We start from the raw sequence: 25,855 nt of genomic DNA, 5'->3' as shown, positions 1-25,855 counted from the left end.
TATTTGCGTCACGCGCACTACGGGGACACAGCTGAGCTAACGAGCAGACGTTATATTCAATTTAATTCTCTTGGGCTCTAAAGCCCCATAATTCTATCGATGTCACGCGCAACATTACCAACAACCTACAGAAACCGATCATAGTACAGGAATTCTTTTATTTTTTTACGGAATAAAAGCTATACGGCCCAAAGTATACAGAGCCCAAAGATTGAGTAATGAACCGATCAACCGATTAATAATTAAGCACAGCCGTTTCAAACACGAAAACTCGTTCGCAAAACTCGTTTAAATAGAATAATTCATAATTCGCGACGCTAATGACATACCGTTATCAATTCTTATTCGCGACACTAAGTATGTATGTACTCTAAAAGAAAACGCGAAAAATATTTATTCTTCTCGACTCTAACAGTAATCAATCATGATATATATGTAAGTACATATATTGATATTAGTCGCAACGCTATCCTAGAAGCAACCCCGATTAATATTCGTATTCCGTGACGCTAATAAAATCGCGTATTAAATAATACGCAATAGTAATTTTACTAACGCGGAAAGCCGATCCGTAACTGCGAGCGATTCGGAACATTTCGATAACAATAAATAAAAAGTACATACTCAATTAGTAGACGACGCGAAACCTGTCACTGTACCGCATCGCACCAGTTTCCAGAGGACGAATGAGGAGCAGGGAGCAGGTCCGGACACGTTTACAGCGCGAATTTAATGGGGAGAGGGCTCGGGGTATGGAGGTGTCTCGTCACATAGACAAACGTCTCGACTTTTCATGTGTACATATCTTCGAAAGAAAGGTTAACCCTTATATGTATCTCGAATAACTGAAAATAAATAAAATAAGAGGTATACCGGAGAAATAATTAATTACTTGATGATTTATTACCGTTATACTGTTGTGACGTGAGAATGCAAAGCAGCCAATTATTGGCGCTGCTTGACCATCGAATATCGATTTGTTTTGAGATACAGAAGTAACTAGATCGATTGAAATATATTAATTATAATGATAGAAACGTATGTGTAAATATTAACTTTCATCGTAAATTTCAATCAGTATCTCATATAAAAGTTTCTTTTCTTTCTATTAAATGTTCTAAAGATATTTGTTTTAATTCTCACTAGATTTTCATAGCAATCTTTTTCGACGAGGTGTCGATAACACTAAACTTGGCACAGTTATGGTAAGGAGTCTGGTACAGGCATAGACGAAATGTGGAGTAGACGTCAGACGCAATATTTTTTACGTAACACATGGATCAAGGCACAGACAATGCATACCAGTGACGGGTAAAGCAATACTTTTTCGTATCACACGGACAAGGAATTAAGGAATTCGTGTGGCCACCAGCTCCAAGGTGAAGTCGAGTGGCCGGCGACCGAGAATATAAACACAACCTAACCGAGCGTTCGGAAGACAACAAGCGTATCCGATTACTGACCCTGGCTTACGAATTCTAGCAATGGTAAGAATAAAATTACTTTTAAAACATATTATAGAATACATAAAAAAATAGGAACAAACGAGTAATAGACTGGAACTACATATACTTGATGGGAGTCAATATCCTACGATGTAAAGTACAAATATCGTGGGAAAAAAAATGTTTTTGTGTATTCTATACATATTTTTCATCTATTGTTGTTCAAGTCACACAAATTTACATCAAAAGCATTGATTAAAGTTTCGATGAAATATTAATATATTAATGTTTTGATGGTCAAGCAGCGCCAATGATTGGCTGCTTTGCATTCTGACGTCACAACAGTATAACGATAATAAATGATCAAGTAATTAATTATTTCTCCGGTATACCTCTATTTATTTTATTTATTTTCAGTTATTCGAGATATAATGGTGTTAACCTTTCTTTCGAAGATATACATATAGTACACATCATAAGTCGAGACGTTGGTCTACGTGACGAGACACCTCCCCATACCCGGCGCCCCCAAATTCGCGCTGTAAACGTGTCCGGACCTGCTCCCTGCTCCTCATTCGTCCTCTGGAAACTGGTGCGATGCGGTACAGTGACAGGTTTCGCGTCTACCTAATTGAGTATGTACTTTTTATTTATTGTTATCGAAATGTTCCGAATCGCTCGCAGTACTCATCGTTACTCTCAATTGTTAACAAGTATGTATCTATTAGAAATTGAACCGAAATTGGGAAAAAGCTCGAGTCCAGAGGATCCAGAGAACCTCTTGGATGACTTCGCTGCTGACTATGTTGCTGACTTCGCTGACGGCAGTAGCCTCGTCGTCTTACGAGGTGCTTACATTCTAGATTGGTGAGTCGCGTGCCAATTTTTATTCCTCTGATACCCGATCACGTCGTAGGACAAAAAGGTCCGAAAAAAGTGCGTAGGAATTTAAGGGTATGTCTATTCATAAAAAATGATTGTAATTGACCCCCGCAAGTGAAAGTAATTTTTTTAGAACGATTTGAAATTTTTCAATTTCGCCGAAAATTTCAGCATCTATCCCTGTTGATTTTTCTTAAAAATTCGTTTTTGATTTTTAATCAATTTGCTTGACTCGCTACGGAAATGTTGTTTAGTACTTTTTTGTAGGTACCCATGAATTCTACTTCCCCCCATCGTCCGTGAACCAAATTAATTGTTAGATGTATGTGAACAGACGCGGTATAGAAATAGACGAGTCGAGTAGTAGCGCAAAGTATCGAACAACATTTCCGATATTACGGTAGAATTGAAACGAAAAAGACATTTTAAAGAAAAATCGACAGGGGATAGGTGTTAAAATTTAGTCGGCGAAAAAGAAAAATTCAGAGGTGTCCCATGGAGGAAGCCGTTTCGCTTATTCGATCGGAATAATTGTCAGCTGTCCGTTTCGATGTTTATTTGCCGCTCGAACTCGACCAGTTTCGTTCGGGTCGCGGCATTTTTCCACCAAAGAAAAATCGCAAGAAAACTTTTTTTTCAGTCTCTCGGTATCCAAAAATCTCTTTCTCGTCCGTTTAGTTGTTTGAAAAACGTTAGCACTACGGTTCAAACAGCTATATGTACGATCGAGAAATTTCATAAATTTTTTACTATTTCTCGAGATACGTTTATACGTTTACGCGTCGCTAAAAATTCGATATTTTGCTTCGAAGAGCATCCGATTTTGGATGAAATGACTTGCAGATGAACGAACTTGCTTGTCGTTGCTCTCGTCCAAGTTGAAAAATATTGGCCGCTGCACGAAACAATGTCCAACCTTTTCTCGCAACTATTTCGCTTTCGTTTCCTATGTTTCCCGTCTAACATCCAAACGATCGAACGTATCGGAAAGAATTAGGATGAATAAAATGTCACGAGTAAGATAGGAAATGATCTCTTTATTAGGAATGTTTAAATTGTAATTTCTCGCGACACGTCGGTCGAAAGTACACGTAAGTTAGGACGGACACTTAGGTAGCTACATACGTGTCCGTTTCGATATTTTTGTCCGTATTAACTCAACGCCGGTGAAGATTTACCAGTTATTATATCTATCAATTTATCCAGCGTCATGTCCTTGAGGAGTTGGTTCAACTCGTTGATAACGAGCGGGCTGACGGTTTGCGAGAGTTGTTCTTGGTAGTCCTCGATCAGTTGTGGCGTTATATCGGAAACGATGCTGCTCACGAGTTTCGAGAGTTCTGCGTCGTTATTCAATCCGGTGATTTGAAACTGTACGAGAGAGAAAAAGGCAAAGCGTTGGGCAATCATGTTGTTGCTTCGTTCGAAAGATTAACGTTTCGGGAGTCATTCTACTTACTTGAAGTTGTTTCAAATGAACGTGCAAGCTCAGGTTTTTAACATACAATTTCCTCTCATCGTTTATGCTCAGTTTCACGTCTACCTTTACCGTAAGATCTTTACCTTGAACCCTGAAAATTACGTGAAACGAATCAATTCCACGCCTCTCTTTGACACGTAATTCTCCTGTTAGGTAGGTACATATTATTAACAGGATAGTCAGGATTCTCCGAGATATCGATCAAACGATCGAAACGCATTGTAACCGTAGAGGAGTCAGAGTTGGTTCGCGCGGTGTAGGCAAGCAAGCTAAGAACGCTTGTATTCGATGTTGGTAACGCTCCCTCCTCCCTCCAGTCACTAGGATACTACATTGCCATCCGTGGATCGACAGGGACGCGTACTCGATCGATTTAAACGTTTTCTTCTAACGTTTCTAAGTTTCGTTTCGTGTCTCTTTTGGTTTACGGTATAACAAGAAGCGTATATGTACATATTTCTACCGTTTGTTTGATCGTTCATGATGAACGGGAAAAGGATATACATACATACGTATGTACCTACTTGAGCGTAGAATGGAAGACCGGTAATTGGACGATGCGTTTAAATCATGTAATCGATAAATATTAAACTTACATAATAATTCCGTCTCCGTAGATGGATATTAAATCGGCGAGTTTTCCGTTTACGTTGTATTTGGTCATAAGATCGATCTCGTTCCACGTAAGACTGATGTTTGCTAGAAATCCAGCCAGCTTGAAGTCTCCCTGATTCACGGTATACGAGGATAAACCGTGCACGCGAAAATTATCCAACGCTCCTTTCAATCTGTTTACGAAAATAACCAACGATCGTGTTGATCCTTTTGGTAAATATCCTTTTTGTAAGTAGATACTGACCGAAACCCGTTGTCGCGTCGCGTCGCCTCGCGTCGCCTCGCGTCGCCTCGCGTCGCCTCGCGTCGCCTCGCGTCGCCTCGCGTCGCCTCGCGTCGCGTGCGCGTCGGCTACTTTTTCAAATACTTACTCGATCACTCCTTTCGCGTTCAAGTCCACGTTCACGTGCTCCTTTTGAAGAGGATCGAGAACGGGAATGCCCAAGTCTTGATTTCCGGTCTTCAGGGTATCCTTAAGTTTCTCAAGGAATCCAACAAGCATTCCACCTTTGGTGTCATAATCCTCGATGTCGATGCTCTCTTAAAGGATAAGAACCGTTAGGTTGATACGAGACCGAGCAACAAGTTCGATTCCGATGGAGAAAGAGACAACACTCACGTTCCCCATTGACTTCCCCGTGCATAAATGCATGGCAAGAGACCAAGATCAGTACCGCGGAGAGATGCATATTCCTGCGAAGCGAAACAAGGCACAGCTAGAAAATGCAAAGCTCGAAGCTCGAAGCTCGAAGCTCGAAGCTCGGTCTCCGGAATCGAATCGAATCGCTCGAGTAATCGATCGAAATTAAAAACTAGAAAGAGAAACGAGGAACGTGTTCGGAGACGTTCTTATATCCTCTGCGATTATTTTTTAAACCTTACATTCTCTTTCTTTTAGCGGCGTTATTTTTCTTCCCGAAATCTTTCTTCGCGGATAAAACGCTGGCCGGCAAATCGAACCTTGAAACTTTTCATTTCGCCCTAGTCTAATTAAACCGCGCGAGTTCCTTTCTACGTTACGGACCTTAACGAACTCTTACTTTTCGCGACTCAAATTTTCATACGTTTCGAACGATCATTTTTTTTTTTTATTAGATTCCTAGCCAAAATACGCTTATTTCCTAATCTCTATCGTTATCGTTCCCGTTCTTCTTCTAATTATAATCGTTATTAACAATTACAATCTTTGAATAAAAAGTACACGATATAAAATAAAATCCATCCATGTACATAAATACCGATGTGAGCGTAGACAAGTTGACAGGACGGTTTAAAATATAGTGAACCGTGTTTCGTTAGACCGGTGGGAGAAGAATTTGGTTTAAATATCAGCCCATAAATATAATACTTACGATTTCGATTATCGCAGAATGTTCGACCGAGTAAGTACTTACTGGGTTGCGTCGGTGATCGTCCGTTATATATCGTCCGGTATCGTTTTCTCGAACTTTGCAATCTCTTATCGGATTCCCTCTATCCAAGGTACGATCGTTTAATCGGATCGACGAAACAACGAGTCGTATCGATCCATCACGAGATCGTTTTGCCAGCACAGTTGCGTTCTTCGAATCGATCGTAAACCCCGATTTTTACGAACGTTCTCTTTCCGTTAGCAACGTATCCCGTTAGCTGTCAATTCTATCGGTCCTATTATTATTTATTTATTTATTTATTTATTTAATTATTTAGTTAGTTACGGATGAGCCAAGAGAGAGAAAAAAAAGGGAAATATAGAGAGTAAGAGAAATAAAAATGGAAAAGAAGAAATATGTAACGAGAGGATCGTAGGTGCGCGCAAAGAAATTTCTATTTTGGTATTTCGAACCAGTGAATTTTCTACGGGTTTCCTTAAATTACGTTTCTATGTTATCGGATAGGAATAAAGTCGAAAGATGTCCGGTAGATGTGAAATACCGATTTGTCTCGTTCGCGTAACGAGGGGTACGGTGCGGATCCCGTGCTCCAAGATAGTCTTTCTCTATTGATAGTGAAATCGCTGCACTCGGTTCACCAGGCCTCGCGATTAACTTTATTTCGTTTCGGAGTAGGTACTTTTTAACGCGCATATGCACACCAACAGCCAACTAGGACACGAATTTCACAAGATAATACAAGATAATAAATTCAGTTAGAAATCTTTAAAAACAATTGTCGTGTATTTTAAGAAATATAATCGAGTTCGATAGACAATCAAGATATTCGATCGCGAATTAATCGGGGCTCGGGTGGGTAGAATCGATCAAAGTGTTTTTCTTTATCAAGGTCCGTAAAGGAAGGAAATTTTACTCGACGAATCGATCATCCTCGCGAACAAATTTATATTCTATTTTCCGGCATTTTATTTCGATCTAGGCCGGATCGTTGTTGCTCGGTGGAAGGTAGTTTACCAGCGGACTAGATCTTGCGATCGTTTTTCTTGGTTGGTTGGTTGGTTGGTTGGTTGGTTGGTTGGTTGGTTGGTTGGTGAGGCGGGATGGTGGACGGGACGCGGAACCCGATCCTTGTAGTTTATTTGCTCCGAGGGTAGCATCCTGCTGGCGTCGCGTCGTGTCTATCTCGTTGCTCCGATTCTAGTTTTTCAATAACCGTCGTGTATTTACGCCGTCGACGATCGATACCATGCGGCGAATCTCATGGCCAGCGAAAATAGCCGTCTCGAAATTATGGAAATTCACGGTTCGTTGATTCGTGTTTGGATAACGACCGGTCACGCGTATCCTTTGGTAGCCGATCTATGCCCGTGCTCCGGAGCTACGCATCGCATCGATAACTCAAACTGTTCAGCAGGACCAAGCTGAATTTTTTGCTTCGCGAAATCAACGATCGATTCATTTGCCTGCGGACAAGTGTCTCGCACGAATAGAGAACCTCGTCACGGGCACGTTTTACATATTAAGGGAGCTGTTACGGACCCAACAACCAGATCACAGTAAAAATCGACTATATTTCACATTATCGATCCGCGTTCTATCGCTAATTTTCATTATATTTTTAGATGACAGTTTTCGTTCCGTTCGTAAAATAAACCAAAGAGTAATCTCTATTCAAGTTAAAGATTATAACAAGGTTAATTGTTTTATTTTGACTGGTAAAGCTCGAAACCTGTAAAATAATCTTTTATCGGTAGGTGAACGACTCTCCTACTCCCGTATTCTCTCCGCGTAGAAATTCTGTGGCAGGGGTGACATACATAAGTTTGGAGGTCGTTGGTTTCCAGCTATACGCCTGCATGAAATTCTCTTTCTCTACGACTTATCTTGTAATTAATTTGCCCGTCGAGGATGAGAAGGTTTACTACTGGTCAGGTAGTGGATACCACCGGGCATAAATCGACGAGCCAGCGGCATTCGAACGGAATTTCCAGCAACTGCGACAAACGAACGGGGGTCACTGCAGCCATCGGGGATATATGTATGTACATACGTATGTATATTTACATATGTACAACACCGTATGTTTTTTTTGTTGACGCGGCGTTCTAGAGCTGAAAGACTTATGACATAGTAGCCTTGAGCGATCGATTCGATGGTTTAGGGTCGAAGGAAAATGTTTCGACCGTTCGACGATGATGAATATTTGTGTTCTAGTAGGTTGAACACTGATAGAAATCTTTAGGAGCGAAAGACAGCGAACGAACACAACATGTATGTATCCAGGTTGATCGAGAAACGATTCGACGGTCGACGGTCGACGGTCGACGGTCGACGGTCGACGGTCGACGATTCTGGCGTCAAGGTAATTTCAAGGTTACGATGTTACATCTAGAAATCGTTAAGTAGAGAGCGAAGAAATTGAAAGGATAGGAAAGGAAAGACAGAGAGTTTTTGACAACTCCGATGGACGATTCGCGTGTATCTGTAGGTATCTGTAGGTATCTGTTTAGGTTTCGGGTGCTAGTTGCGATATGGTTGGTTCGATCGGTACGCCGCGACGCGACGCTATGGCAGAGTTTTCGTCGTTGAAAGAAGAAAAGAGAGAGAAGCTGGAGGAACGAGATGCAACGAAAGGAGAATAAGGGAGAGGAATAGGTTGGCGGATGATAGTGCGCAAGAAAGAAGGTGAACCAGGGGTGGGCCAGGAGCGTCGGAGAGGTGGGTGGACGTGCAGCAGCGGGGTAGTTGAGCCAAGGGTGAGAAGGAGGAACGTAGGGGCTAGAGGATCGAGAGGGGGATTGGCAGAGGGGAGAATGGGGGGTGGAGGTGGAGTAGAGCGAAGTTAAGAGGGGATGCCAGGCCAGTTCACCATTACTAGCTGCTGCTCGAATCGTCAGTGCGGCCTGAACGGTTAACCGGCCTACTTCTCTTTTTTCACGGTTATCGTCGTCTCCGATTCCTTCTCTTGTTCTTGTGATTTCCGTCGTCGTCGTCGTCGTCACGTTGTCACCGTCTTGGTTGCCCTCCAGCTTTTACCAGCAACGATCACGTTTCTAACTACACAGAGGAAAAGAGGAAAAGAGGAAAAGAGGAAAAGAGGGAAAGAGGGAAAGAGGGAAAGAGGGAAAGAGCGAAAGAGCTCTTTCCATAGCGAGAGAGGAATCGTCCGTGTCCATGGTCGGCTCGTGCCTCGGTGTGTTCGACTTGTCTCGATAACAAGCTCGAGAACCTGAGCCCGACCAACACCGTCCAACGAAGGATAACGAAAGCTGGAGAGAGAGAGTGAAGCCAAGGGCTGCCCGTTGTCAGGGTCGAGGAAAGCCGAGCGACGATCAGTTTCAACGCTCGGAGGGGAACCGCGCACGTTTCCGTGCCAACCTCGCCTCCTGGTACTCGTCGCCGTCGTCGAACTGGACACAGGAACGGAAGAGCTGGCGACGGTGTTTGTTCTCTTGGAAATTCGTAAGTTCCTCTTTCACGAACATTTATTCCCCTCGCGTCTGCTTACCGATCGAATCTGCGTCTCTCGGTAGTTCGCCCCGCGTACCTACTCGCCGCCGCTTCCCTGCTTCTCTACTCTCTATAGATATACATATTTTAATACTCGTAATAGAAGAGAAGAGTAATTGTTATTCACGTGTAACTGGTAGGATAACGAGCCAGGGTAGAAAAAGTGTTGGACGATCGAACGAGATCACGAGTAGTATAAATGGCGAGAGATCAAGAGTGGATTTCGGGTCTACTTAACTGTGGCGCGCGCGTCAGTTCCGGCCGGCACGGTTTTTCACGCGGTCGGTTCCTTGTGGAAAACGGTAGACACGGTAGACACGGTCGACACGGTCGACGGCCTATTTCTCTATCAGTTCCTGTTTAAAATATCATGCTCACAGGTTTGTTACGCGCGAGGCATTGGCTCGTAGTTGGCGTCCGATCGAGTAGCTCTTTGAAGCTGTTCGAGGGAGGACCTTGGCGCTCTTTCCCTCTTGTATCGGTGCGCATCGAGACGACGAGTCCGCTTTCCTCGTGGACGACGGTCCTCGCATCCGGGAACAGACGAGACACGAACCTCTGTCACGATGCACCGCTTAACCCTCGTGCAGCGAACTGTCTGTCGCAGACACTGTTCCTCTTCCGTCTTGTTTCAATGCGCACAGTTATCCCGCGGAGACACTCGTTTACCCTGCTAAATATGTACCTCCAATCGTCGAGCAATTACTTTACAACAGGACCACGACCAACCTTTCATCTTCTCTATTTCGCATTTTTATCCGATCACGGTTACAGACCCACCACACCTAACGGCCAAATATTCTTTCCTATTTTCTTTTCCCCTCCTTCTTATTTACTCCTATTTACTTGTTTCTCGATACCTTTTTAATGCTTCGACTAAAATAACAGTTACTTACGCGTTCGATGCCGCGTTTACTTACAATTAGGTACTACGTACATTTTACACGTAAAATTTCATCAAACTTTACGACGGAAAAATCGATCAAGTTGCTCCTCGTTATCTTCTTTCCCGCAATCTGTCTTCGAACAAACCTATTTTATTTTATTTACCACTTGGATTAGAACGGTCGATACCGCTTTCGGATGTAAGCCGAGGAAAGCGAGCAGACGTTTTGGCAACCTTGCAACTAGCTTCTTTTCGAGAAAATTGCGCACCGATATCGAGCTCGACGAAACGTCGGAACACTTTCCGCAAAGGACATTCTTTACGCCCGGAAACCTCCACCAGTAATTATCCAAATAACAACAACAACAACAATAATAATAATAATAATAATAATAATAATAATAATAATAACAATAATAATAATAATAGCAATCCTATCCTTTTCAATCGTCGTCTTTTCGCGAATACAATTGATAAACTTTCCCTAAAAGTAACTAGTTTTACTAGAACTCGCCATTAAATTAATCTGGCCCTTGTACGATTCGAGTTATCGTTTCTTACATACATGAAGAAAATTGTTGACCAATATATGTATGTATACTGAGGTCTGGGTTAGAAAAACATATAAAAATAATCGAAATATGTAATTAAATCAGCACCGAAAACACAGTTACAGTTACCGAATAATTACACGGTTACGTGTATACTTTTTTTTTTCTTTTTTTATTATTATTTAATTAGTTTGTATTTTTTGTTATAGCTGCGACTCGTTCGAGTCCCGGGAGTCGGCGAAAAGATTTATAAATGTTTCGTTTAATAGGGTCGTAGTGTTGTTCCATGGACAAAAATAGTCGAATCATTGGAAACGTGAGGATATTTAACAAGTTGCAGTCCGACCTATCGATGAATCGCACGGGCGTGAACGCGTTAAGGGAAAAAGCTCTGTATCGATCCAGCGAAGAGGCAGTAGAATACATATCGATATCGAGTAAAGATCGTTCCGCAACAGTCCTATTAGTACGCGTGAGTTACGGCGCAAAGCTATGCAGGATCTACGATAAGATCAGCGAACGGATATAGAGGAATATGTGGCACGGATTAACGGTGACTAGGCCTGCCAGCTTCGGCGATAAATTTCGATAGGCTTAAGCCCGCTGGATACACTCGAGATCGAAGATCGGATTTTCTTAGTCGAGGTCAACCGATAAATATCGTCGCATAGTCGTACACGGTGAAGGACGCTCCGTTCTTCGTGCCACTATCCAGTCATTTTATCGCTTAACCAACTATTCTAATCTCGTCTCTCGTCAATTCGAATCACTGTTTCAGAAAATATGTACTAGCCATTCTTTGTCCAGCCCTTTTTCAATTCCTTATTCAGAATCGGACATTCACTTTCAGTTTGCAACACGGAACTGTGCTTACTTTTATTCCAACAATTATTTATTCGTTTCAACAGAATGTTATAAAATGTCTGTAGATACGCGCGTGGAAATAAACCAAGGTATTGTGTGTCCGAACGTAAAAAGTTCATAGAATTTTATGATTTTTTCGACGATACTTTTTCGAGCATTGTTTAAAGAAAGCAGTTTATTCGAGCGCGAAAAAAGGAAAATTGATGTTGCCTTCTCGAGAAGGCAAATCGATTAGAGTAGCCGTGTTGAACTCGATGCCCAATTGGGCAAATTGCAGCGTGGTCGGATGGCGGCCGATGGGCGACGGGCGATGGGCGATGGGCGCGCAGGTTTTGCTTGCTACGACCGATAAACGCGAGAGCGCGAACAGGGCCATCGTTTCATGGTGTACGGTTAAATCTGTGAATGCGAGGTGCGCCTCTATCCCTGTATGTACTCGTTGCTTTCCTACTGCTCTGCAGTAACCCACCCCAACCAACGTGAGTCACGTCGCATGCCCACCACCGAGCCCGAACAACTTTTCTACCCTGACAAAACGTGCCAATGCCCGAATTCTGGCCAGTTGGCCCTGGCTGGATTATACCTATCGCGAGCTAGTTTCGTCGCTCGCACAGAGACCTACAAAAGCTCCGGGAGGATGCTTTGGAGAATGCTTTGCGCAAAAGATAGTCGACAAAATGCCCAAACTAGCATTTCATTCGAGAAAGATATTTCTTTTTTAATTTAGTCGATAAATTATCAAACTATTCGTACGAGTCGGACCAATGATAATACTAAAGTTTCCCAGTCTCGATCTACGAAGGATTTTCCGCTACCTTGTCGCTGTGCTCTGTCGCTGGCGTTTTAAATTACGCGAATCTGATAATATCAACAACTACTCTCTAGTAATGTACCATAGTTTTTTAAAATTGTTCCAATTTATAGACGCTTTAGGATTTCGTGTCAGTCTCCCCCTTGAGCGATCGTATCGTGATTGTTCACCCCGGTGGCCGAGAGAACGCGACGACGTGGCGAGGCTCGATCATCCCACGAAAGAGAAACGAATCGTCGAATTCGGTGATTGCGTTGGTTGAGTTATTGATCGGTAATCGACGAATCGATCGAGATCAGGACGCGCGCTATCGGATTTTTTCCCAATAATCGCTTTGGTCTCGTAAAGAGGAATAATGTATGTGTGTTGCAAATGTAAAAGCAAACACGCGATACAGTATTTGTCGAGTGAGTCTGCACCGGACCCACGGTTATTGCATCGTTAAGATAATTGGAGAAATGAAACGTAGCGTTACTTACGGATCGAATACCAAACGATGGACATTCGATGCGTTGAACCTATGGAATAACATTTCTTCCTCCCTTCTCTGTCCACTTTCTCGCACCGTCTCCGTGAATTCGCGTATTACAAAACGGCAAATTGAATGGTTAAACACGCGTCGCGTCCTCTAACATGTTTAGCATTCGGGAAACACGGCATGGCTCGTCGAGGGCTGAATAAAAAGAAAAAAAACAAAGAAAAACAATGAAAAGGTTGTACGCGTGAGAAAAGTAAAATTTACGTGCGCAGGGAGTTGGCTTTCCCCGTGGTTTCGCGAGCCCGAAGCTTTGTCGGATCAAGGATCGTGTGAAAAGGTCTGCAACGAGAGATCTCGCGTGTATGTTTACTTGGAAGCGACAGTGGAGAGAGAACGAGAAAAGTGTAGACGGTGAAGCAATGCGCAACGCGCAACGCGCGCGCAAAGTAAACGTTGGACACACACAGGTGGCCTTTGCTTTCGTTTGAACTCGCAATCAGTGCCGAACTAAAAATAGGAACCGTGACCTAACTACGCTCGATTCCACAATTATGCATTTCCTCCCGTTGTCCAGCTATTTTTCGCTTCCCGCGACCGAATCAATGCGCCGTTAATACAGCTGCCGTCTGTGTGTCGCGACTACGTCGTTCGGTCGCGCCGCGCCGCGCCGCGCCACGCCGCGCCACGCCGTTATACACCCTCACCATGTATGCATGTGTACACGCGTCGCTGAAAGTGAGATGAATTTCAGACGGGTCGAGGAAAACAGACTCGAGTCGTCTATCTCGTTATATCTACGTACATACATATACATAGATTTTTATTCGATTTATTTGCCACCGACGACGAACGACTCCAAGGAAACTGCTATTTTACAATTCTCCAATCACTCCAACTACCGCTCGAACCACAAAACATTGGGATATTATATCAAAGATTATAATAAACTAATTATGAAAAGCAAACACCATTATTAATTATACATATATATATATATATATGTGTTAGATAGTTTTCCGAGAACTAATAATAGATTTTATGCATAGAAATCACGTTTAATAGGTAAACTCTTTAAGATCGAGGCAGGGAATATACGCATGGTTAGGCTCGCGGTCAGGTAGCCTTAGGTAAAACGGTTATAAAAGCTATCGGAATGGAATCTGCCCTTCGTCCGAAGAGGTATTAAAAGATCGTGTATACATATATCAGTGGATAGGAATACAAAGACAGAAAAAACCATTGCCACCACGTTGCTGGTAAACTTCGGTTTAAATGAACCCCTTGCCTTATATCGTAATATCGGCTGAAACTCGATTCTCGTGCTTACGATTTACGAACCAAGCGTGAGAAATGCAAGTCGCATTCGAGACGCGGTTATGACCGAAACATGACAGAAAGAAGGGAATAGGGGGTAGGGAAAGTTGGAATAACAAAACGTAAACACTAGGTTATGCACGCGATCGTGTCAAAGAACGTGCTGAAAAAGAGCATCTTCTCTTCGCAAATTACTACCGTCACAGAGTGCACGCAAATTTTACTAAACTTTCCACAACGATCTCTTTATTTCTCTATATGTATATTTAATGTAAGTTCCGTTAAAAAATATCTATCGTGCTTGGCAAAAAGGAGATGGGATCACGATCGGTTCATATTTTGCTCGATGAATCGATGTTGTTTACGAATTTGTTCTTTATCGTGAATATGGTACGATCGTAAAAATGATCCGTCAAAGTCGGTGTCGATGCCGCAAAAATATCCTCGATGAAACGTTTCTCGATTCGTTTAAGTAGGCCCGGGCCTCGACTTCTACTCGATCGGCAAAAGTAGATTGGACCTTTGTTTCAGCGAATGAAAATATCAATGCTCCACTATCGACTCGAGTAGATTTGCAAGTTGAAATCGTAACGCAAGGATTTTGAATGGTTCGATGGTTGGTCGAACAATTACGATTCCTTTCGTTTCTTTCCGATTTCTTTCGATTCGCGCGCGTGTGTGTGCAAAGACACGCGATTTTTTGACGACCCGCGCCACACCGCACCGCACCGTATCGTTTTCTCGAGTCACGTTCGCGCGTTAATTAATTCTCGACCATTTCGATTAATCTTGGCAAACTTTTCGACAGACCTACCACCTTCTGATTTCACCTGACGGAAATAAATCGGAATTATGAAACTTTGCCGAGAATTACATCGAAGTTGCATTTAAATTCTATAGAGAATCTGTTCTGATAGACGTTGAATAAACTTAGGTAGTCGAATCGGTCGTTCATTGGGTCAGTCGTACAATTTTACATATGAGAAATTGTACGAAACGTCCACGCACCTACCTTACGATTCTCATTCGGATCGTTAAGTCTATAATAGGAATTGTGAAAAGAAACCGAGACCGATAGGATCGAATTTCTGTTGAGAATTTATCAGTTTTGAATTCGATGTTTGTTCGTGACGACCAGAGCGTTTCGATAACGATAATTTAGTCAAGGTCATCGATTAAATTTAACGTTATCGAACAAGTTCGACGCTACCCAACGAAGGAAGCGTATTTTCGAAACCGAACGGCAGCTTTTACTGTTGCTGTTGATGACCTTTGAAAAAGAAGTACATCTCGATATCGACAAGTGTCGAGATCAACGGTTCGATAAGATCGCTGGCCTTTATTCGCACGTCCCCGTTATCATCGTCTTCTATCTGCGCGCGTCTGCAATTTAAAGATGGTCGTGTCTTCTCCTTTTCTGCTCGCCCTTACACTCGATTCGCTGCCGAACCTTTAAACAGATTATCTCTCTTCGTTTCGAACAAAAAACAGAGTTATCGTTATTTCACTTCCGTTTTTTCCCCCCAACTCACCGAGGAAATTGAAAAAAAAATAAAAAAAAACAGTTGAAAAGATGGATTTCAACTCGAATAAAGAAACAGACTCGTATACGAAACTATTCCAACGCGCTTACATTTGTAACGTTCAACCAATGAAATATGTAACCGAGACATTTCTTATACATAATATAAGAAGGTGTAATTTTAAAGATAACGCACGGTAGTTTTGATTTATTTACTATTTTTTTAACGCGCCGAGTACCTAGAAACATCATTATTCGCTGAAAATATAGTTATACGAATCGAAACAAGTTCGAACATGCTTGATAGAATTTTGTCGAGGCATAAAAGTTTGTCATTATTTGGGCTCGTTTTCGGGCCGGTATACGGTTGATCGAACGAAACGTTGAAGGCGTGCGCGAGTACCGCGGTATTTTTCACGCAACAGACACCTCGTTGGGTCCAATAACTCGCAACGTTCTCGCGTCGTTGAGGACGACGTCAAGAACGACGTCAAGGACGACGTCAAGGACGACGTTGAGGAGGACGTTGAGGAGGACGTCGAGGAACGAAACAAACTGAAAAAAAGTAATTTCCTGTCGAGTGTAGGTGGGGATGGGAAAAAAGTGTCTGACGCACGAATTCACAGTAAGCGTATAAAGAAAGCGGTCGTCAATAATGAAAAGGTGGCAGACGATGGTGCGGCGGCGGTGGCGGTGGCGGTGGCGGTGGCGGTGGCGGTGGCGGTGGCGGTGGCGGTGGCGGTGGCGGCGACGCGAAACGGAAAGGTCGTGGCACGGTATAATATTCATAAAGCTTGTAGGCCAGCCCGAGAAATTGGACGGCGCCGCGACGAAAAAGTAAAACGAAACGAAGGGGCAGCCGATTTGCAAATTTCAAGTCGGACGTTCTACGTTGGAATAAAGATTAGAATTGTTCGTTGTATCATAGTTGACGTCTGTAGTATCTTGAAAACTCGTAACGCTTAATCGGCTATAATATTGGACAGTTTTTGAGAGAGGATTATCGAGCACGGAAACAGAGAAAAGGAAATAAAAAATTGAATAGTCGTCGATATGTGCGCGTAAGCGTGCAAGTTGAGAAATGGCCCGAGGATATTAGAGGGTCACGTTCCTTTCAGGAGAAAGCACCAGCACCGGCACAGCACCAGCACCAGCGACTGCGACTGCGACTGCGACTGCGACTGCGACTAGAACCGGCTGCCACCAACCCTCGCGGTCCTATTACGCCATCACATTCTCCAAGATCTCTATCTAACCGGGTTAATCTATCTTTTCCGTACGACTTACTCGTGACCCCTTCGCCTACACCGCCGGCGAATCAACCTGCCCCTTTTCTAGGGCTTTGTGTCAGTCGACACAGCCCCTAACTGTTTATATCATTCCGGTATATTCTGGCTGGAGCATCGCGTGACGAAAGCATCAGGCTTCCTCCAACTAGTAACTATACTCGCTACTCGATTGTTCTGCCGCGCCACGCCACGCCACGCCACGCCACGCCGCAATATAACCTATTCCGTGACATTATTTTGGCTCTGAAAACTCTCACGGTTCCATTCGTTCAACGCATATATCGAACGTTCGTACGATAGCTAAAAATTAAGACATCTTTCGAGATTAGATGTCTCGATTAGTTGGTTTTCGCAGCAAAATCCTGTCTTCAAATCAAACTCTTTAAACATATGAAATTTCATTTATTTCCATAGAGCCCGATTGCTTTTATTTTATTTTTCTTCCTTTTTATACATGTATAGGTATGTATAGGAAAATTGAAATAAATAAATGCGAAAAAATAGCACGGTATCAAGAGTGTTTCCACGATCACTCGCAGCCCTCTTCATTGTGTTACGTTTCTTCAATGTTCCGGCTGGGATCTTTTATCTCTTAGAGGGTGAGGCATTTTTTTATCACGACGTGCGTTTGTATTAGTATTTTTCAACCAAATGACCGTCGGTGGGTACCTTTTCCATCCTTTTGCAACAAATGATTTTCAAAGGCACCATCGAAACGCTCGATAGGAAAATACTGACGCAAACGTTCGCGGTTCATGGTCCTTGCTAATTCGTTACCGAACGTGTAAGCGATACAAAAGTTCCTTCTTCGCTACGTGCTGTAGACGCGAAAGCGTACCGAAAGTTTGTAAAATAGACTAGTGGAGAAGGAAAAGGCGAGTGGACACCAAGTCGGACATCGAGTGGACATGCCGCGACGATCGATGTTAGTTTAGGCTGTTGATTTTATTTCTGTTTTTTATTTCTTCAGCGTGTTGATAAACATTAGGCAAGTTTAAACATTGCGACGATTTTTCCATTCAAATCCTTTTTTAACGTACAAACTGTATCGTATTACGTATATGTTTTGTTTGCTTCCGTACAACTTGTGGTCCCTTGATTTCTTGCGCATGTCTTGGACATCGTGCAACTTGCGCGCACAGCAAACGTTCTTTTTTCCTAATAGAAATTGATCGAATCTTACCGAACGTTATCTTGTGCGCGAGTAAGTGGCATTTTTTCTTCGGGAATCGGAAAAGAAATCTTTTCTCGTATTCGTTCTTTGATGCGCGAGAGTTAAATCGAGGAAGAAAGAAACAAGCGTGTCTGACCACGAACGATTTTTCCTTGTACCGGAGCTGCATTGCGGCTGCAGCAGTTCCCGACGCGACGCGACGCGACGCGACGCGACGCGACGCATTGCCACCGTGCACTAGCGTCGAAAGGCTGCGTCGAACGCGATCACCCCGACAGTCCGCGCTCGATCGAATAGATTTCCTTTCTTCAAACCTTACAATTCGACGCGTCAACTTGTTTCACCACTCTTAAACAGTTTCGGGAACCAAGAATGTATGTATGCGTGTAGGATCTAGAAACTGATAATAACATTTTTCAAAGAGCATTCGATCGAGCGTTTACAGAGGAATATTTGTTTAGAAAATGTTGCAGAGGTACCTACTCGTAACCGTTAACGATTTCTATGAAGAAACGACGCGACGCGACGCGTGAAAAATAGTTTTCGCGAGGTCGCCGCCCATACCGAAGGTAAAAGAACCTCATCGACGCGGCGCGGCGTGGCGTGGCGTGGCGTGGCGTGGCGTGGCGTGGCGTGGCGTGGCATGGCGTGGCGTGGCGTGGCGTGGCGGTATTTTCGTTGACCATTCTCCCTGCTAAAAGTCTGATGTCTTGGCGGGATTTTGTATGCTCGGGGTCGTGAGCTTTTTCTCCAAGAAACAGGAAATGTTTATCAAGCGTGTTAACGTCCCGAGCATCAGCTCCAGGGAACTAGAGCTTTCAAGGAGCGAAGAGCTCTCCAGGAAGAAGAAGAAGAAGAAGAAGAAGAAGAAGAAGAGGAAGACCAACCGTGCTCGCGCTTCTTTGAGCACAAACCTGACGATTAACACTTGACTCATCCGAGTCGGGGTGTGTTCCAACAGCTTTTCAATCTGTAGAGCGGCTCGAGCTTCCCCGGAGACGCTTTGATATCGCGGAGAAACTTGAATCGCGAGCCAATAACTATAAACCATTCCCGGCAATCTATTTGCTTGCTTTACTCTTTCAGATTTCTTATCGAGACTTTCGGCTTTTCCGAATTATCGCTCGAGTCTAGTGAAAAAGTAAAGAAACCGGATCGTTTAAAGCGGAACTAAAAGCTAAGGGGGCCGGTTACTTGAAAATATATTCATGTTCTTGTTTTAGTTTACAAGAGAATCAATATCTTGATTAATATTTCTAGCAAAGGAGTATGCAACGGTATCGAAAACGACTCGAGCCTCGATGCGACGAGAAAGAGTCTCTTTGGGTTGTAAACGCGTTTCTTTTCCTCGATCTTTCAACGTTAGAACAGAGAACTCGTGATTAGCGGTTGCGGGTCATCGATCGATATCTCACGGAAGTCGGTAAATAACATTGGGTCAAGTATTCGCCGTTGTACGGGACGAAGCTTTTTCCTAGGTGTTATCGAGGGGCCTCGGAAAAATTCGGTCGAGCGTTCAACCGAACGATCGCGGTCGTTTCGCCACCACGGGGTACGTTTCCCATCGCCATCGCAATCGCAATCGCCATCGCAATCGTAATCGCAATCGTAATCGCAATCGTAATCGCAATCGTAATCGCAATCGTAATCGCAATCGTAATCGCAATCGTAATCGCAATCGTAATCGCAATACGTATCGTACTGCGTCCAAACATTTTTTCCAAATAAAACGCGATATTTAAACGTGGAAAGTAGCGCGCCGTTAGGGACTTTGTTCCGAGTGAAAAGTAATCGAGAGGAAAATATGTTTCTTAAAGAATAGAAAAGTTTTAGCCGTTTCAGGTTTGATCCGTGCATGGATCGATTTACGTAAATTGTGATTATTACCTAAGTCACGTACCAATATAAGAGTTTGGTTTATTTGGAGAAAAAAGTGAAACCGATCGATCGCAAAAGCGTATAGGAACATGCTAAGAGAAGAAAAGATTTGAAAAGGGAGACACGACGAGAATCGGATGGAAATTCAGTTGCGCGAAAGAACGGCCGGAGGCTGCGTTCTTCGTTTACCCGTCGACTTCGTTTCCGAATCTATCCGATACACCAGCGTTTCATACAAATTCGTACAACCTTTCTAACAATCTGAATTCGGTTTTTATTTAAATGTTCAGCGACGTATGTACATACCTTGTACCGTTGGATATTACGACCACTTTTCTCCAACAATTACCAATACATTTGTCAAGTTGTAAACAGTCGTTTGGAAACAGCGACGACCGAAACTGCGGAGCAAGGGCTAGAATCGTTGCAAATAAACATCCTCTCGGGAAGTATTAGAACGTTTGTTTTGTTCTTCCGACGGTGCGCAGTTCCCTCCGACGAACCTATTTATTTACTTTGCTTCGACGAAAACAAATTTCAGAGCATGGTTCTATGGTTATTTGTTCGGAAGTTCCAGCTCCGCTCGAACCACGGATAACCATAAATTGTCTAATTTGCTGGCGATCTTGCGGTCGATTTGGTCCGCGCAACGTTTTTCAGAATTTTGTGCGTCGCGTCGCGACACGACACGACGCCAATTGTATATTTCTATTCGAAGGCGTTGACGGTCAGGCGAAAATATGACGCAGGGCTTAAGGAGTCAGTCAATGCGAGAGTGTCTGAGGAAGTTTGAATGCCAAGGCAAGAGCGGACAGACCGGGGCATTAGCTTGCGAACCTCGGTCGTCGAAAGATTAAAACGTTTGAAAAAGCAACGCGAAGTTTGATTTTATCAAGTACGGCTCGCCTCTCCCTACACCATGAAACTCGAAATGATGCGTCACACCGTACCATGCCGTCGAACGAAACTCGATATGACTTTCCGTCGACGAGGATGGCGACACCTTGCCTCGTTATTATTTTAATATATGCCAGAGGTAGCTCGTAGTAGCGACAGTAACGAGCGTCGAAACGGTGTCGCGCGGTTTAAGAAGAGTAGAGAGACCTTTCGTTTTAACGACTTCCTAAAGGCAGTCCTCGGACATGGGTACAGGTTAGGTTAATATTTGGCTAGGTCGTACTAACCGGGTCAAGGATCTACCCATTTGCCGTATCCTCCTGATCCTTCGATGTCCTAGTCCGGAGTTTTTTTATTCGACTCGTCGAGGCTGAATTTCTCTGAAAAGGAAACTACGAGGTACAAGTTCCGAAGCAGCAGCCTCGACCTCGGCCGACAAGACCGTTTCCTCGATTGCTTTATACATCAGACAATAACCTCTACAAATATCTACGGGATACATTGACACGTGCACGCACGCACGCACGCACGCACGCACGCACGCACGCACGAGATGCGCTCTCGGTTGCGTTGTGAGTGTAGTGTGGTTTTGTGCGCGCGCCAGCCCATAAATGTGTTTGGCTGCACACCACGCAGAGTTGCACCGTGCTACGAATCTGCTGGTTTCTACTGCAGATACGTTGCGGTTCTTGCCTCTTTCTCTCTCTCTCTCTCTCTTTCCCTCTTGGTGTTGCTGTTGCCTTTGCCCGTTGCTCCTTGCACTATCTCTATCTTTCTTTCTCCGCGTATTACTCGCTCACCGGCCGAACGTGATACATTGTCCCTGCCAAATTCATGCATCGACCGAAAACTTGCTCGGCATTGCGAGGAAAACAACGAAGCCCTGGCCTCCGACTGTCCGATTACACCGACACGTGACACAGGATATTGCCGGCTGCCAGACTGGCACGTTTCTTTGCCTCCCTCTTCGCGCAGTGCTCCACTTTCACGGTAATCGCTACGAATCAAGATGAAATCGCGATTGTTGGCCATTTCTCCGACAACCCTACCTCTATACCTATCTCGTTCCGACCAATTTCTCTTCTTCGCTTATTTCGATCGATCATTTTATTTTATTACCTTCGAAATATCGAAATCTTCGATTTCTCGACAATTGTGTTTCTCGGGCGACGTCACACTGACGACCATACGATATTCAAACAATTATTTCGTAGATGGATTTACAAGTACATTGTAGATACTATCTCGGAACAGTACTAAATTGTTCGAAAGACGAACCAGTCCAAGCCCCTTCCCTTCCTATTGCGACCTACCGTGGACAAATATTTTTCATTTACATTTCCATTCTCGAATACTATTCAGCCGCGTTTACATTTATAACTTTTTAATCGGATTCGTGTCAAGCTGTGTTGTAGTACTTTGTCGATACGCCGTTAAAACAAATTATTCGCAACAGACACGCGGCACAGACATATCTTTAAAGTTTCCCATTAAATTTAAAACGGTTTCAAAAATTTCTATTCGTTTCTGGTTCGCCTTATAGATAAACCAGCAGCCCATTTTCGTCCGCCTGCTGTCTAATTCTAGATGTCTGTTCTACAAGTTCTTACTTTCCAACGCGATTACGGAAGCTCGATTAATCGAGTCGATTTTTCGCGCGATTATCGCCAGACGGCCCAACGTGTCTTCTCGTTGCTTACGCTGAAATACCATTTAAATTTTTACAAAACTATAACAGATAACTTGTATATTTATTTTCTTATCTTGAAAAAAGTTTGACTTTTACAACAGTTCTGTCAGCGTAAATAACCAATGACAAAGAAATTTTGATAAATCTTGTAGGGAAAATTGTTCCGCGCAGTGTTCAATCCTAATACCGAATAGATGTTACGCTATAATTGGCCAATTAAAATTTCAAATCGATAGTTAAGTTCGAGCGGAAAACTAGTGTCGGAGATAAAATTGATCAGTGAGTTGAAAAACCGGTGAACGTGACTAGCTTCGGTACCGATCAACATATGTATCTCTGACCACTTTGGGCAAACTCGTTGCTTGGAGCCGGTGACTTCGCAAACTGTTAAAGCATTAACTAGTGGCAAGCCCAGTGGCGATACCAATTCAAACGGTATAAATTTCGAAAAGATAGTGATTAAAAATTCTTCTGCCGACGCTTCGTGACTTTTCGTTACGAACTCTGAGCAAAACGGTCAATATAACGAGCGAGCCAGTTATTAAAACTGTTTTAAAATTTATTTTTTCCTTGGAATAGATTTCGTTTTCGCGTCGAAACAATTGTTGCACGTTTTTTCGATATTAAAATGTCTGTAAAGAAAAGAAGCGATCCTGAAAAGCGACGGAAAAAGCAAAGTTTCCATCGTGCCTGAAATCTCTGGCTCTGGTCTTCGTATACGAGAAAGGATTAACGACATCGCACGGGGATCGGTGCATCGAGGATAGAAAACGGGAAGATACATAAGTACGTATGTAGATCCGAGATGCTGAATAGCGACTAATTTCCGAGGCAACGAATTGAAAATTAATCCCGACAGATTGTTTGTCGCTGGTTTTATCGCGGTCGATTTTCTCATTACGTTGTGTCCGCGACTCGTCGTGGCTTACGTTGTTCGAAATATTGCTGACAAATTCATATCGTGTTCCACGAAGCACATTTACAGCCATATTGCGCATGCGCAATCCTTTTAATCCGGTAGTTGTAAATTGGTACGATACGAGACGACGAGTCGAGAGAAAACGAGACCCGAACAAACCATACACGTGGCATTAAAATTACATACGTAGAAGGTCGGAGCATGCGGGGAACTCGAACCGTGGTTAAAAAGTTTCTTCTCGAACGAATACCATTAATTAATAAATGACGATTTTTAACCTTACAGATCGTAGTATTACGCAACTTGTTTCACCCTTTCCTCGAATTTTAGTCGCGACGATCAAGATTTATCTCTCGATTCCTTCGAGGTTTTTCTCTCTAAGGATTTTCACAACAAACAGATTGTACCTTGAACGCGCCTATCAGACTGGAGGTTAATATTACCAGTGGTATCGAAGCAATTTCTTCATCCGATACTCGGCGTAATTACCTTGCGTTTGCTCGCTAGAGCTACCTAGAGATCCTAGAACGCAAGCAAATTGTCAACCGAGGCGTTTCGAAATCGGACGCTCGTTTCTCGTACCTGAGCCTGCGATCGAACGAATAGAGGTCGTAGCTAATTGAGCTTGCCGCGTAATTAGAGATGGGGTGTCGCATGGCGCAAAGCGGATGTTCGGTACGCGGAACTACCCTGCGAAAAAGCACACTACATACTCGTAGGTAGTGAAGACGCGCGACGCGTTCGGGACCGTTCGGGACCGTTCGGGACCGTACGGAACAATTGAATTTGTTTCCGTGTAATTCGTGCTCGGAGGAAACTCGAACTCCTCGCCTCTAATTAATTTACCGCTATCGCGCACTTTGGTCGAAAGTGTGCTCGAAGAATTCGACCTCGTGCCACCGAGGAGCGGAGAGGAGCAGAGCAGAGCAGAGCAGAGCAGAGCAGAGCAGAGCAGAGCAGAGCAGAGCAGAGCAGAGCAGAGCAGAGCAGAGCAGAGCAGAGCAGAGCAGAGCAGAGCAGAGCACGACCTTTTTTTCCCCGGCCACTGTACATCGCGTGCAGATTCGTCGAAACTGTACAAAACGAACAACTGAGAGAAACAAGATATTGTCGTGATAGAAAGAAAGAAATCCTGCCAATTCGACGCAATCTTTCGAGCTCTAATAATGCAAAGTTGCGTTGCGATTCTGCTAGACTATCTCACCCTCGACCGACCCGACCGTCACCGTGTTGCGCATCCCGTTCAACTATGGCGATTCACACGTGCACCATGCAACTTGTAAAACTCTACGACGCGTTTCTTTTTTCTCCAAAGCACCGAGAAAATAACTCTCGAAACATACAGTCGAGATAAGGTAGCTAAGATAGATTCGACAGAGAAGCTGTTTACGTTATCTCACGCTGCATGTTATTCTATACCAAAATTCCGACTATGAAATATCAATGAAAGGCAATTTTCATTTGGTCGATTCGTTCGATAATCGATTAAGAAATAGTCGTGCTGCAACGCGATAAGAAAGTGGTTTGATCGTGATTTATAGGAGAGAAAGAGCGGTAGAGGAGTAAGACGGTTGCACGAGGTGGTCCGGGAGCTGGGGGGTGGTGGTGACCTAGAGATGTCACTGGGTTAGCGTGCCCATGGGCCATCCATAACCCTGATATACCGGTGATACACATTCGGTTCTGTCCTGTCATAGGCTGGCATACAGCCCTGCAGATAAATACACCGATGCATCTACATACGGACGTTCCACGTTCCACTTATCCATTCTTGTATATGGTATCCTCGGGCTGCACACGCAAACCTTGATTCGCGGTATACGCGACGCGTATACTTTTACTCGTATAATCGACGTCAGGCTTTTTCAAACAGCTTTTTAGGATACGTCCAAGGTTGCGTCTCCGATACTCGAAACATCTCTACCAAGAATATTCAGCCATTCAGATATTATGTAGAATCGGTAATCTATCGGTAATATCGCCTCGATGCGCTTTTCGATTTATTATCCATTTAATTGTTCGAGCTTATAGATTTCACTTCTACTCGTGTACCTATTGTTAGTTGGGCTGATTTCGAGAACGTTCCTAAGTGGTTTCAACCATGTGCTTATTTGCGACATGACAAGCCGCGTGGATTGAAACGGCCTTGGACAAATTCGGAGCATTTCATCGGTGCTAAATTATCGTTTGGTTCAAACGAAAATTCCATTACGAAACGACTAAAGTTTACATTTAGTTTAAGTAGGTATCGCCTTTTTGAAAAATGTTTCGAGACGG

At 43.5% G+C, this 25,855-nt stretch overlaps 2 protein-coding genes across 3 annotated transcripts in view; one reads left to right on the top strand and one right to left on the bottom strand.

Moving 5' to 3' along the window:
* Nucleotides 1–2,218: 2,218 nt before the first annotated feature.
* The window catches only part of LOC122404845 (acetylcholinesterase-like), a 49,350-nt gene continuing 25,713 nt past the window's right edge, over nucleotides 2,219–25,855 (top strand). The window contains exon 1 of one of the 2 annotated variants that reach the window (XM_043409123.1): nucleotides 2,219–2,312. The gene's annotated coding sequence lies outside the window, so the exon portion shown is untranslated. Of the gene's footprint in view, nucleotides 2,313–8,719; nucleotides 9,258–25,855 lie in introns of those variants that run through there. The other variant, XM_043409122.1, reaches the window with a different exon arrangement.
* On the bottom strand, nucleotides 3,480–5,109 carry LOC122404732. Its single transcript, XM_043408954.1, has 5 exons — nucleotides 5,042–5,109; nucleotides 4,794–4,962; nucleotides 4,404–4,595; nucleotides 3,787–3,898; nucleotides 3,480–3,698 (listed from the first exon to the last, which is right to left on the bottom strand). Exons 1-5 carry the CDS (start codon nucleotides 5,064–5,066, stop codon nucleotides 3,480–3,482), a joined length of 717 nt encoding a protein of 238 aa, XP_043264889.1. The 5' UTR covers nucleotides 5,067–5,109.

The sequence above is a fragment of the Colletes gigas genome, unplaced genomic scaffold (assembly GCF_013123115.1).
Source record: "Colletes gigas isolate AHSC1104 unplaced genomic scaffold, ASM1312311v1 Colletes_gigas_Sc00003, whole genome shotgun sequence".
Lineage (NCBI taxonomy): Eukaryota > Metazoa > Arthropoda > Insecta > Hymenoptera > Colletidae > Colletes > Colletes gigas.
This window is presented reverse-complemented; position numbering and strand designations above follow the sequence as displayed.